The sequence below is a fragment of the Tyto alba genome, unplaced genomic scaffold (assembly GCF_018691265.1).
Source record: "Tyto alba isolate M040663 unplaced genomic scaffold, T.alba_DEE_v4.0 Super-Scaffold_17, whole genome shotgun sequence".
In the NCBI taxonomy this organism is placed as follows: Eukaryota; Metazoa; Chordata; class Aves; order Strigiformes; family Tytonidae; genus Tyto; species Tyto alba.
In genome coordinates, this window is record NW_024881279.1 from 3,014,962 (window position 1) to 3,027,688 (window position 12,727).

General features: G+C 38.5%; 1 protein-coding gene across 3 annotated transcripts in view; it reads left to right on the forward strand.

Moving 5' to 3' along the window:
* AFF4 (AF4/FMR2 family member 4) overlaps window positions 1–12,727 on the forward strand; it is a 55,246-nt gene that overhangs the window by 28,976 nt on the left and 13,543 nt on the right. For all 3 annotated transcript variants that reach the window (XM_042789977.1, XM_042789978.1, XM_042789976.1), the window contains exons 6-14: window positions 238–274; window positions 1,783–1,831; window positions 3,190–3,210; window positions 3,769–3,823; window positions 4,851–4,888; window positions 5,255–5,417; window positions 5,950–6,867; window positions 9,147–9,235; window positions 10,849–11,086. In XM_042789977.1, coding sequence (XP_042645911.1) covers window positions 238–274; window positions 1,783–1,831; window positions 3,190–3,210; window positions 3,769–3,823; window positions 4,851–4,888; window positions 5,255–5,417; window positions 5,950–6,867; window positions 9,147–9,235; window positions 10,849–11,086 — 1,608 coding nt within the window. The remainder of the gene's footprint in view (window positions 1–237; window positions 275–1,782; window positions 1,832–3,189; window positions 3,211–3,768; window positions 3,824–4,850; window positions 4,889–5,254; window positions 5,418–5,949; window positions 6,868–9,146; window positions 9,236–10,848; window positions 11,087–12,727) is intronic.

The following is a 12,727-nucleotide window of genomic DNA, read 5'->3' on the forward strand; positions in this document are numbered from 1 at the left end:
AGCTGAGGAAGAGGAGCATGAAGTATTCCTTCCCTGTGCTGGCTGTGCCGCTGCGGCTGGTGAGAGGAGTTGGGGACCACATAAAGAATCAGACCTATTTTGCTGTTAGCTTTTTTTTTTCTTTTTTTAGAGGTTAGGTGCCATCGCCAAGTGGAAAAAATATCTTGCTTAAAGCATGTTTTCTAATACGTTAAAATTCCCAGTGGAAAAACCATTTGTGATCTTTTATTCCCTTAGGAGTCTCAACAGTCCAGTTTTGGCACTGGAGAACAGAGTAAGTATGTTAAACTTCCTGTAATGTGTTTAATGTTTTTGTTGTGATTTGGTATTCTTAGTATGTCATGATTTTTAGAGAAGGAGATTTTCCAGACTGATCATAGGATGGAGTCTAAGCTAAGATTTTCTGTACTTTCTCAAGTTTTAACCTATAAAACAATTGCTTGATTTTCTTTTGCATTTCTTGTTGAGATCTAGAAAGTTATGACTGAGTTACAAGGTTGTTACTGTCTTCTAGGGGGAAAAAAAAAAAGTATTTTTAATTTTTCATGTTTCTAATTCTTGAAAAAATACCTCCTTGGTTGATCTAATTGCAACTAGCTGAGTACTAAAACAAAACACCCTTTAAAAAATCCAAATCCCTGCTGGGAGACATATTAGAAACCAAAATAGTTTTTATGTTTATATTTCAGTAGAAAAAGCACATGGCAGTTTCACTGCTTGTTTTCACTTTGTCATTTTAAAATCAAGAGCAAAAACTGGTCAAGAACCCATAGTAATATGCTTAGCAATATGCTTGAATTTCTCGTCTCTGAATGAATTTTCACATTTTAGACAAAAGCAGCTTTTATTTCTCTTTAACCGTATTGTTGTTTTGAATATTACTGAAATTAATAATTTAACACAGATGACATACCGGGTAAAATTGAATTAGATTCTTGCTGTTACCTTCCAAAAGGCTTTCCAATCCCTTTTGAGGTGATTAAACAGATTAAATAGTAAAAGAAGAATGGTTTATTCTTAGATATTCACAAGCAGCTTAATGTAAACACCTGATACAGTGGGGAATTAAGGAAACAAATTAAAACTTAATTCCATAATGCTAAACCATAGACTTAGTTGTAGGAGCAACTGATCTTTAGGGGTGTATATGAAGAGGCAGGGTTAGTCAAAATACAGTATCAGTTTTTAAGTCCTGATTGAATTTTCTGGGAAACTTGTTGGCATCCTCAGTTCTTGTTTTGGTTGAAGTATGCAATTTGCCAGAATTAAAGAAAAGCGAAGGAAAACCCTCCCTGCCCCCCAACTGAAAGAGCAGGTTATATAAGTATGTATTTCTGTTGTAAGAATTTCTAAATTTGATTTCTGCATTTGGATTGCTCATCCACTAAAAAGTGAAGTTGGGATGCTGAAACAAGTCAGAGCTTGACAGGCTGATTTATATACTGTATCCTGCATGTAGAAGGCAATAGAGGAATCTTGATAGAAGCAGAATGGTTTTTCACACCATTAATAACAAATTAAGTGTGTATTGGTTTAGACAGCAATGATTTAAATAATTTTCTAGTTTTCTTGATTAAATTACTTGCTGTACTTAGTATTTTGTTTCTTCATCCACTCACTTCTGTCTGTGGGAGATTATACCTGGCATCAGCTAGTTACTACTTTCTTCTGTCTACTCAGCCATTTTTGGTTTGTCTAAGGCTGTGTACTTCTGGCAACTTGGGAGGGACTTGTTTTGCTGGCTGAATTTTCAACTGTGCTTTTCTTTGTTTCTTCTTCTAGAACGATATAATCCTTCATCAAAAACATCCAACGGTCATCAATCCAAATCGTAAGTGGATGTTCAGAAAACATTTCTCAAACAACAGTTGAATTTTGAGACTTGGAAAATGCTTTTTCTTTTACTAGGATGTGTCAGTTCTTGCACAGACTCTAGCATACTTCTCCTTGACTGGCAGAAAAAGGGGATCATTTTTAAGCAGCCGTTTTGTAGGACATTAGACCAAATATGGCATATTGGAGCAAGTAACAAATACATGTGCTGCCTTTCCGTTCCCCTCTTTTCTTGTCAGTTCTCAGGATAGGTGTGCAAGAGTTTGGGCCTTGGAATTGGCTTGTGAACCAGAAAGGTATCGGCATGTAAGAACGGGCAGGATGGGATGGGACCTATCAAACATGTGCATTGCAGAGCTGTCAGCTGGAAGCAGCTTGTAGCAGTTCCACAAATAGGCAGGATGGGGAACTTTTTTGTATTGGAGGAGACAGTAAACTCTGTTTGGGATCTAGTTAAGTTTGTTCTGCTCAGTCTCTTAACTGACTGACAAACATTTCTATTAGTTATGCACACAGACCCAACATTTTACTTTGTCAATCATGCAACTGGAAGAAAAACTAAAAAGCAAGTGGAATATTCTAGATGGCTGTAGTCCACCTTTCTCATACCTGGAAATCAGTTATATGCTGTTAAAAGATTGTTTCCAAACAAATATGTCCATGAAAATAAAGGTTTACCAGTTGATTGTATGTTTAATGAAAGTGGTTGTAGATTCTGAAAACTTGTTATTCCAAGTTAACATTTGTTGTGATGCAATCACAAAATTAAGTCTAGTTCTTCTGCTTGTCTGTACATGTTACGGTATTAGCAAGATTAAAAAGCACATGATCTGTGGGAAGGGAACAGAATAAAAAGAAAACCCCCTCAATTATTACAGACTTGCAATCAGTTTCCCCAAAGCGCGTAGTTTAAGAGGCGGCTCATATGCAGCCAGTTCAACAAGTGGTGGAAATGAAAGTTCACCATTTGGCTTTGCTTTTGTCATAGCAGTGTGAACCACTAAGAAGATGTGCTATTTTCAAAGCTGAGGAAAGGGAGAACGTCTAAGACCCAAGAGGTAGCACTGGACGTGTGGTGAACTGGGATGCATAGGAAGCAAGCTGAGATGATGTTTACTGTGACAATACAGTTTTAAATAATTAAAAAAAAAAAAAAAAAAAAAAAAGATTGTGGTCTGGTCAAAAAAACATAAAAAAGGGAGATAAATGCATCTTTTGTTAAATGATAGCAATGAAAAATATTTCAGGAACTAGATCCTAGAGGCTGGTGTTTCTTTTCAGATCATCAGTAGAACAGCTATACTATGAAACTCAGAAGTATTAGACTTTTAATTCTTTCTCTTTTTCTTTCTCCAGATGTGAATCGAACCAGACAGAGTAAGATGTTTTATTTTTGTAATGAAAGCTGTTTTTCAGTAAGCACAAGGGCCCTCTACCCTGCTATGTGTTTTCAGTGTTCATTTATTTTCAGTATTGTGAAATAGTGTGTGTACATATGACTACCATAAATAATTATGGCTTTGAATAATAATAAAATAGTTATGGCTTAGAACAGTTGCACTGTTGCCACGAGACAGGAAACAGCCACTAGTGTTAGCTTTCTTGATTCTATTTAAAACGCTCTTCTTGGCTATTGTGTATAAGAAGTCGAACATATACAAGTTAGCTCCTCCCACATTAGTAAATTATGTTGAATTTCCTTTCTAAATTTAACAGAAAGGACTAAACAGTTGAAGTGCTAGAATCCTTATTCTCTCTAAAGAATGACTTAACTCACCATTCTTCAACATTAAATGTTAGAATGGCAGCTTGTGGATTTTCACCCACGCAGCCTACCTCATAGTATAAACAGTAGCATGTTGAAATATAGAAGAATGCTTTGAAAGTAATTAAAGTACATGGAAAAACTTGTCTCACTTTCTCCCTTTTACTTAGTATGTTGAAAGATGACTTAAAACTTAGCAGTAGTGAAGACAGCGATGGAGAGCAGGTACGTTCATCAGATCAGTTTCAGAAGAACATAACAAATGTATTCATGATTCGGTACTTCAGCAGTGTTCAGTATTCCAAAAGCAAACTGAGCAGCTGAAGAGGAGATTTTTGATTAAGAAACAAAAATCAAATGGCATGTTTTTAGACAAACCTTGGGTACTCCTAAACGTAAACTTGGGGGAAACTCTCTTTTTTGTGAAAACAGTATGCTTTTATCTAGAAAATCTTGTTCTACTAATTTCAAATGCACTTTCTCTGAACATAAAATGGCAATAGTGTAATTTAAAGCATATGTAATGGTCTGCCATTTAAAGACAGAACCCTTTATGTTCTGCCACCTTGGCTAAAGAGTACATGCTATGTATGCATTAATAGCATGGGACTGTGTTTGGATTGATAAGGGATACTGTATCTGTAACTGGGAGTATAGCAGCACCTTTATTTTTGTCGAAAAGTCTGTGTTTTCCTCTGTCAATATTAACTCTGTGCAGCTTCTGTCAGAAATGGCATTTAGCATGACAAATTAAAAATACCCCTAGGGTCTGTGCTACCCAGCAGTAATTCACACGCCTCTTTTGTTTCTTTTTTTCCCCGTTTCCAGTTCTAGTACTTGATTTTCTTCATGTGGAAAACAGAGATAGTGCATTTAGTTGGTTAGCTCCTAGTACTCTGGACATCTCAGGAATAGCATTGTAAACTGTAGAATCATCTGATTCAAGAAGATGGAAACATGGTATTAGTTAGTGGCGGAAGTAGGAATTCTTAGAACTGCAGTAAGAATATGAAGGACTCTGAGATAATGGGTTTGTAGTGAAAACTTGGAGAAAACTCTGATTTATTTTCCTGTCATACAGACAGGAAAACGCAGACAAATTTAAACTGCTGCAAGTACTGAATTAAGATGCTATTTAGGCTAAATAATAATAATAAAAAAAAGGTTCTAAACTGATGCTTTGCAATTTAATTGTATAGGCAATCCTAAAGTAAATTCTAGAAGCTTCACGCTTTTTTTTTCTTAATTGCAGGACTGTGATAAGACAGTGCCAAGGAGCACACCTGGAAGGTAGGCATTCCTGGCAGATTGCGGCATAGAAAGTAGAATGGGGATATTCAGCCCAGTCAGCACTCTTGACTTGATTTCATTTCTAAAAATCAAGTTTGTCTTCTGTCTTGTGTTAAAGCAAAAGGTGATTAGAATTTAATCAATGATTAAATAGCATATATCCTGCAAATTATGCTGACCACTTTGGGAAGGGGGAATAAACAAAGGCTGTTGTTTGTTTCCAGGATGAACTGTGTTCAGTTATGTTGAATTTCTTACTAAATGTTAATTAAAATATTACATTTTATCCTTTCTAATGAAAAGACTTCTAGGATATATTTGTGCCTTGGATAGTGTTTGTTTATTTTTCCTCATTTTTGTTTTCAGCAATTCTGAACCTTCACAGCATAACAGTGAAGGAGCAGATAATTCAAGGGATGACTCGAGCAGCCATAGTGGATCTGAAAGCAGTTCAGGATCTGACTCTGAAAGCGAAAGCAGTTCCAGTGATAGTGAAGCTAATGAACCATCACAGAGTGCATCCCCTGAGGTAGGATTTGACATGTATTTGGGCTGTCTTCATTAGCTTGGCATTAATCCTGGGTTTGAAAAACAGAAAAGATTAATAAATCCTCAAACTGTTTTTTAAAAAAATAAGACTGACAAATGTGGGATCATTTTCAAGGTGCACTATTCTTTTGCTGAAGTACCTGTAATTGGATATCGTAACAATTCTCTGTATAAGCACACATCTGATGTTTGAATTTGAGGTGATTTTCTACCACCAGTTTTCTGTTGCTGAGCAGGAGTTAGATATGGTAACAGTGCCTTAAAAAACTGCAGACTTTTAGGCTGGAGAGCTGTGGCAGTAAATATTGCCCGTTGATAGCAGCTGCTCCAGATGAAGAAAAAAATGAGAGCTGTTTTTTGTGCCTGTATTCATCAACTTTTATTTCATTTGTTATCTCATATTTTTTAGTTTACCTGTTGCTTTGGCATGCAGCACAATACAGCTGCCCCGTGGAAAAGATGGAAGAAATGTGAAGTATTTTATCTAACACTGTTTTTTTATTTGTTTTTAGCCAGAGCCACCACCAACAAACAAGTGGCAACTGGATAACTGGTTGAACAAAGTTAATTCACATAAAGTGTCACCAGCTTCTTCTGTGGACAGCAATATCCCATCCTCCCAAGGCTACAAAAAAGAAGGACGAGATCAGGGGACAGGGAGCGGGTACACTGATCAAAGTGGATCCAAGGATTCGATTTCTTCTACACCGGGGAGAGATTCCAAACCCACCCAAAAGGGCTCAGAGAGCGGTCGCGGCAGGCAGAAATCACCTGCCCAGAGTGATAGCTCAACACAGAGGAGGACTGTAGGTAAAAAGCAGCCCAAGAAAACAGAAAAGACATCTGTTGAAGAACCTAGAGGAGGTCTTAAAATAGAAAGTGAAACCCCAGTAGACATGGCAACAAATATACCTTCAAACAGGCATAAGGCAGCCACAAAAGGCTCCAGAAAACCCAACATAAAGAAAGAGCCCAAATCTTCCCCTCGGCCTACCACAGAGAAGAAGAAATACAAGGCTTCGAGCAAATCTGCCCAGAAATCCAGGGAATTCATAGAAACAGATACCTCATCCTCTGATTCAGATGAAAATGAGAGCCTGCCTCCTTCATCACAAACACCCAAATACTCTGAGAGCAATAGGACTCCTGTTAAATCTTCCATGGAGGAGGATGACAGCTTTTTTCGGCAAAGAATGTTCTCTCCTATGGAAGAGAAAGAGCTTCTTTCACCACTCAGTGATCCCGATGAAAGGTACCCACTTATTGTGAAGATTGACCTGAGCCTCTTATCAAGAATACCAGGGAAGCCTTACAAGGATGCTGATGCACCCAAAGTGGAAAAGAAAAACGTGCCAGAGAAGCACGCGAGAGAATCCCAGAAGCAGCCGTCTGACAAAAGTTCTACAAAAGGCAAAAGGAAACATAAGCAGGTGATAATTTTGTAGAGAGAGATTTACCTGTTACCTCAGCCCCTTAGATTGTTGCTGGTGTCAGGCATGCAGCCCAGCAACCCAGATCACACCCCCTTGTAGTGACTGTGATTTAGGAGATGACTTTGGCGAGCTGTTTTGTGTAGAACACGTTGATCATCCTGTGCTGTTACAGTAGGGACTGCTGGGGTTTTCTTTTGGAGTGAAGAGGGGAAGGGAGAAGGTTGTGCCCTTAGGTGTGTGAGCGCTGGAGCTAGAGCTCATGGTGGTAGTGCAGCTTCTGTGCCTCCGAGCACCACGTCCTGCCCTCACATGCCTCCGCTCGATCTGGCACCAGCTCAGGCAGCTGATCCAATGGAAAATTCACCTGCCCCCCCCCCCCCCCCCCCCCCAAAAAAAAAAAAAAGGCTGTTTTCAGCTGGATCAGCTCCTTGAACTAGTGAATCATACAATTGCATATTGCCAGGACCAGGGATGGAGCAGAAATGGGCCTGGGGCACGGCAGCAACAGAAATTATAATCTCAGGGGTGCTGCTATATTGGGAGCAGAGGGATCTCTCCGTAATGATATTTAATCTTTTCCCAAAAAGCATTTAATCTTTTCAACTATAAATGAAAAGCAGGAATGCCTGAGGGAAGTAAAATGGACAGGAATCAATGAGGGAGCTGAACAGAAGTAATACTCTTGGACAGGGGAAATGGTAAGAAAGTAGTTGGTGTAATTTTAAACTGCTTTCAGAAACCTCAGAACATAGTCAATCTGCATAAAGAGTGAGCCTGTGACTGTCAGATAGAGTCAGTGATCCAATGAGTTTTTGTAAGTTTCTGGTTTCCTTGAAGTTAGGACTGTGAAGTCCTGGTTCAGGGATTTAAAATTGCTGTGCTATTCTGGATTTCTTTCTAAAAATTTCATTTTGACAGGGGTTTGGCAGTGGTTGTAAGACTTTGTTGATATGTGGAATCAAAGGATTATATCATATCATCCAGAGAGTCATTTAACTCTCCAGAGGAGATAGATAATTTCAGTTAAACCAGTTTTCCTACTGAGCAACCTAAGTAAACCTGACCACTTACTGAAATTAGTGTCGTCAAGGAGACTTGACATGTAACTGCAAACAGAGGTTTCTCCTGTACTGTTCCTAAGATTCCTATTTTCTCTAGACAAGGAAATGAAGTGAGAAAGTATGAGATTTTTTTGTAAAATGGGAATAACTCTGACCAGTATAGTGATTAATTATTTTTTGTGTTACTGTATAATTCCTAATGTTCATGGGAATGTGCTCACATGCTCTAAGGTCTCTGAATACCCTGACTTCTGTTTCCTTGTCCAGTTATGCCTTTTAGTGCACATTTGGAGTTGCAGCATTAAAGGTCTGTGCTCTTGCATCTAAACCAGAAAGCTTTGGTAAAACCAATTAAATTTAGGCTTTATCCCAGTGTATAGTCTGGTTATTAATCGTTCTGAATCCTCAGAATTACTCTGATGCTTACTGGTGCATGCCAGAGAAGATGCAAGCCTGTCTGAGGCAACCAAAGAAAAGCCCACCCTTTCCCCCCACCGCTCCAGTTTTGAGGTTTGCGCATGCTTTCTGCGCAACTGGCACCACTTGATTGCTACACATTATTTGCTCATGGATTTCCTTGATCATAAAGCTCAGGGTTGCAGCATCAGTGTAACAAAAATGAAACCTTTGGGGTCTGAATCTGGGTTATGTCACCAGATGACTTACTCTGTGAGGCCCTATTTTCCATTTTATTTACTGTATTGATAATTCCCATGCTTGCTGAAGACAGCTTAGAAACTTACCTTCAACACCCATTGACTTTAGGATTAAATTTATATAAAAATCTAGTCTTCAGTATCTCTGCAGGACTTTTACCTTTTTCTGGCATTCATTGTGGCCTAACCTCTGTTAAGTTCCACAATACACAACCTGTTTTCTGATCTCTTATTGGAGCCTTTGGCAGATTTTTATGGTATTTCATGGTGATAATATATTTGTGCTAAAATGGACAAGTTAGCTGCTACTTCTTTTATGCAGGTTGGTAATTTAGAAGACAGACTTTGTTTTTTCATTATGTTCCTATATCAGGGTCTGGCCAAATGTTTGATATGGACTAGGTGCTGTAGGGCATGTTTTTGTGGTCTGTACATATCTTACTCTGTACACTGCAAAACCCCTGCTAAATTAAGTTTCTTAATGTGAAACATTGCTACTCTCAGTGAAACTGTAAATGGGGGTGTTTGCCTGGATGTACTTTTTGTTTGCTTTTTTCAGAATGAAGATGAAAACAGAGCCAGTGAAAGCAAGAAAACGAAACTGGAAGAAAAAGCTACATCAGGACACAAGACTTCCAGCAGTAGGGAGTGAGTATCTTGTCTATGTTTTCAACATTGAAGGCTCAGGGTGATCAAGGAGAAGATGGGTGCCCATCCTACCCCCTCTTCTCCTCCCCTCTTCCACCCCCACCCCCCAGCAGAGTGTTTCCTCATTATTAATCATTGGGTAAAATTTCATTATTTCTTACCCTTTAGACAGATTTACTTCAGAATTTCTACTAGTAGTTGGTGGAAATTAATTTCCATAGCAACAAACGTTGGCCAAGGACAGTTGTTTTACTTAACAGAAGTAAGGTAACCCCTCATGTGAAGGGTTGGTGTATTATGGGATATGTGCTTCCTTGTTTAATATATGGTGTGGTTTTGTTTTGGTTTAGCAATCAGCTGTGCATCTAGCTTTTTGATCTTGCAAAATCCGTGCTTTTAAATTAACCCAATCTAGTAATTCTCCATTTAGCAAGTTTGTAAACTGCAAATAAATCACTTAACTGACGTTGTCTGGGAAGCTGATGGCATTTGGATTTGGATCCATAGATTTAGCCTTACATTTGCTTGATAGATTAGCTAAAGAAAAGCGTGACACAAAAACAAAGTAATACAGAATTAGCAAATCAGTAACATTGTTTAATACCCTTTAACTTGTATGTTATTTCTGTAATTTTCTGTGCTTTTTGTAATAGCTATTATGATTTGATTTATTTCTTGGTCAGTGTTGATCCACAGGAAAGAGGGTTTTTTTCCACTGCCTTTTAAACCTCTGCTATTTCAGATCAAGCAACTGAAAACTAGTATAATTATGTCATGGAAAATATTGCTGTATAGTGAGTAATTGCCAGCTTACAAGTATGTGAGAAGCTGCAGCACATCAGATGTTAGAAATCTTGTTTGCCCATTCTGAATTAACCGGTGTCTTACTATTTGCTAGGAAACAGATGTAGAATGAATGGATGCATTTCTAGCTTGATTATGATTTTTGCCTATTATTTCTGATATTTGCTTGATTGCCAGTGCAGTTATCTGGAGGACACTTAATTAAATGAAAGGGTATGATTTTATAAAAATAAAGTGTAGAAATAATTATTATGGGAAGCCAGAAATAGCCAAGAGTAGCCCTCAGCAGCCAAAGTAAGAGTGTACAGAAAGGCTACGCTGAGAAAGCTTTCCAGTTTCCTGGGTTCCAGAGAACATTTATCTGGACCATCTTTTTTCTGAGCTGTTGGGCTGACTAGTCTGCAACAGACAGGCTGGCGCTGACATTGGCATTAATTTCTTACGTAGTAAGTGTTTTAGGGTGTTTTTTTAAGAACTGTTGTAGGGATGTGGTTTTATGGTTAGAACTTGTCTACTGTGCTTTCAGGTCAGAACAAATGAAATGGTGAAAACGAGTTCAATCTGGCTTCATAGAGACCTACTCACCGAGATGATTATTCTCTTTCTTTTCCTCCATATGTAGTTTGCTAGGTCTAACAATAAAAATCTTGTATAAAAAAAAAAAAAAAGACCAAATAATAAAAAAAAGTTTTGTGGTGTTTTTTCATTTTGTGGGGGTGTTTTGTTTTTGTTTTGTTTTTTTTTTTTTGGTTGGTTTGTTGGTTTTAAGGAAAGATAGCCAAAAACCTGAATTTGTTCATTTTGTCCAGGTCTTCAAAGCCAAGTGCTGTTAAAGAGAAGGATTTACTGCCGTCTCCAGCTGCTCCAGTCCTTCAGAAAGATGTCAAGCAAGAACATGGGTCCCGGAAGAGGACGGTCAGTCAGTCGTCATCCCTAAAGTCCAGCAGCAACCTTAGCAAGGAGAGTAGCAGCGGCAGTAAGAGCAGCTCATCCTCAAAACAAAAGAAGACGGAGGGGAAGGGTTCTAGCGGTGCTAAAGAACCCAAGGTAAGGGGCTTATTCTGTAAATGCCTTAAGCCTCTTTCTTTGCTTTGCAGTTCGACATGCTCAGCGTGATCTAAATAATAATTTGCAGTTTGAGTTGAAATGTAATTAGATCTGGATAGGCCTTATTTCATGTCATAATGCTTAAGTAGCTTGGAAGTCTATAAATTAGAAAACAACTTGGGAGAGATTGTGGAATACTAATGCTTATTCCTACCAAATTCTTACGTTAATTAGTGAAATGTGTTTAGTCATCTTTTGATTACTGATGCTGCTTATTTAGTGTTTAATTTGTTAATAAGAAATATCACTAGAAAGCTGCTTACACAACGGTGAATGGAACAATGAGGTTACTCTTGTCTCATCGGAGCAGATGCAGATCTTGCCCTGATTTTTTAGGAGAGCGGGAGCTCAGTCCACGCTCAGCGCTAGGGTGTGAAGCTGTAGCTCTCATTTTATGACATTGTAGGACAGCAGAAAGATTATTTTAAGTCCAGCTCGGGAATGTACAGCGCTGTCTGTGGTTGGAGCGGAGAAAACATGGTTATAAAGGTGGTGCAAAAAACGCTTTTTAAGGGATTTCTGTTAGGAAGATATTTAGATGTGATGGAATTTACAGATATTATGGGAAAATTATACTCGTAGTCACTAAATTTTAATTTAATGACTTTTTTCATCAGCATGTAAATGTGTCTTACTGGACAGAAATTAGCCTGTGAGGACATCTGACATCTGAGGGTGTATTGTTGAATCCCTGTGATGAGCAGTTTTTTATTGTATAGCCAGTTGTCGAGCACAGCACGTTTCACCTTTGTCTCTGCGATTCCAAGGTGTGCTGATGGGGCTCTCTACAAGCGCTGGGCAGCAAAGCCCCGAAGCCTCCGACGGGCTGTGGAAATTCCAGTGGTTTAAGCAAGTGCTAAACCTCACTAGTTGGATTTGCAGTCTCTGAAAATCTTAGAAGCAAAGTCTAAAATTATTCAGGAAAGATAATTGATTTGGGGAGGAGTAAAGCAGCAAATAGACATTAGCAATGGCAGAAAGTAACTTAGTCATCAGGGTGGAGTTCATGGATTTCTGAACTGAGACATGCTGTATGACTTCAGATGCCATTACAGGAGATTTTAGAAGCGTGGCAGGGTTGTGGATATCGGTGGCTCTGTAAGACATTGCCAGGAACTGTAGATAGTGAATTGACCTTACATGCTTTTTATTCATCAGCGCAGAAATGTCCCTAAGCCACTTGTTAATTTGTGAGATGCTTATCGTTTTATACTTCAGATATGCTTAGTCACACATTGCTTAAAGTAGTATCTGCTCTCCCTGCATTGCACTGCATGTTTCGTTATTGTTTCTACATTACAATGGTAGATAATACATCGCTGTGCAAACCTGGTGCCTTGCAACTCCAGGATCCTTCTGGTTAGCAATAATCTGATAAATGTAGGTTATGAAATACATCTATATGGATGGCCTTTGGTCATGATAAATCAAGGGAGTGGAAAACATGTGAAGCTGGGGAGTTGTTTTCTACTGTTTAGCTACTAAGAATTGATTGACTTACGATTTGCAGAATATTTCTAGTGTCTGGTCTTTAGCCTGAATTGTCGTGTTGATCCGTGTGTAATTTAGGGGAGCAAAGAC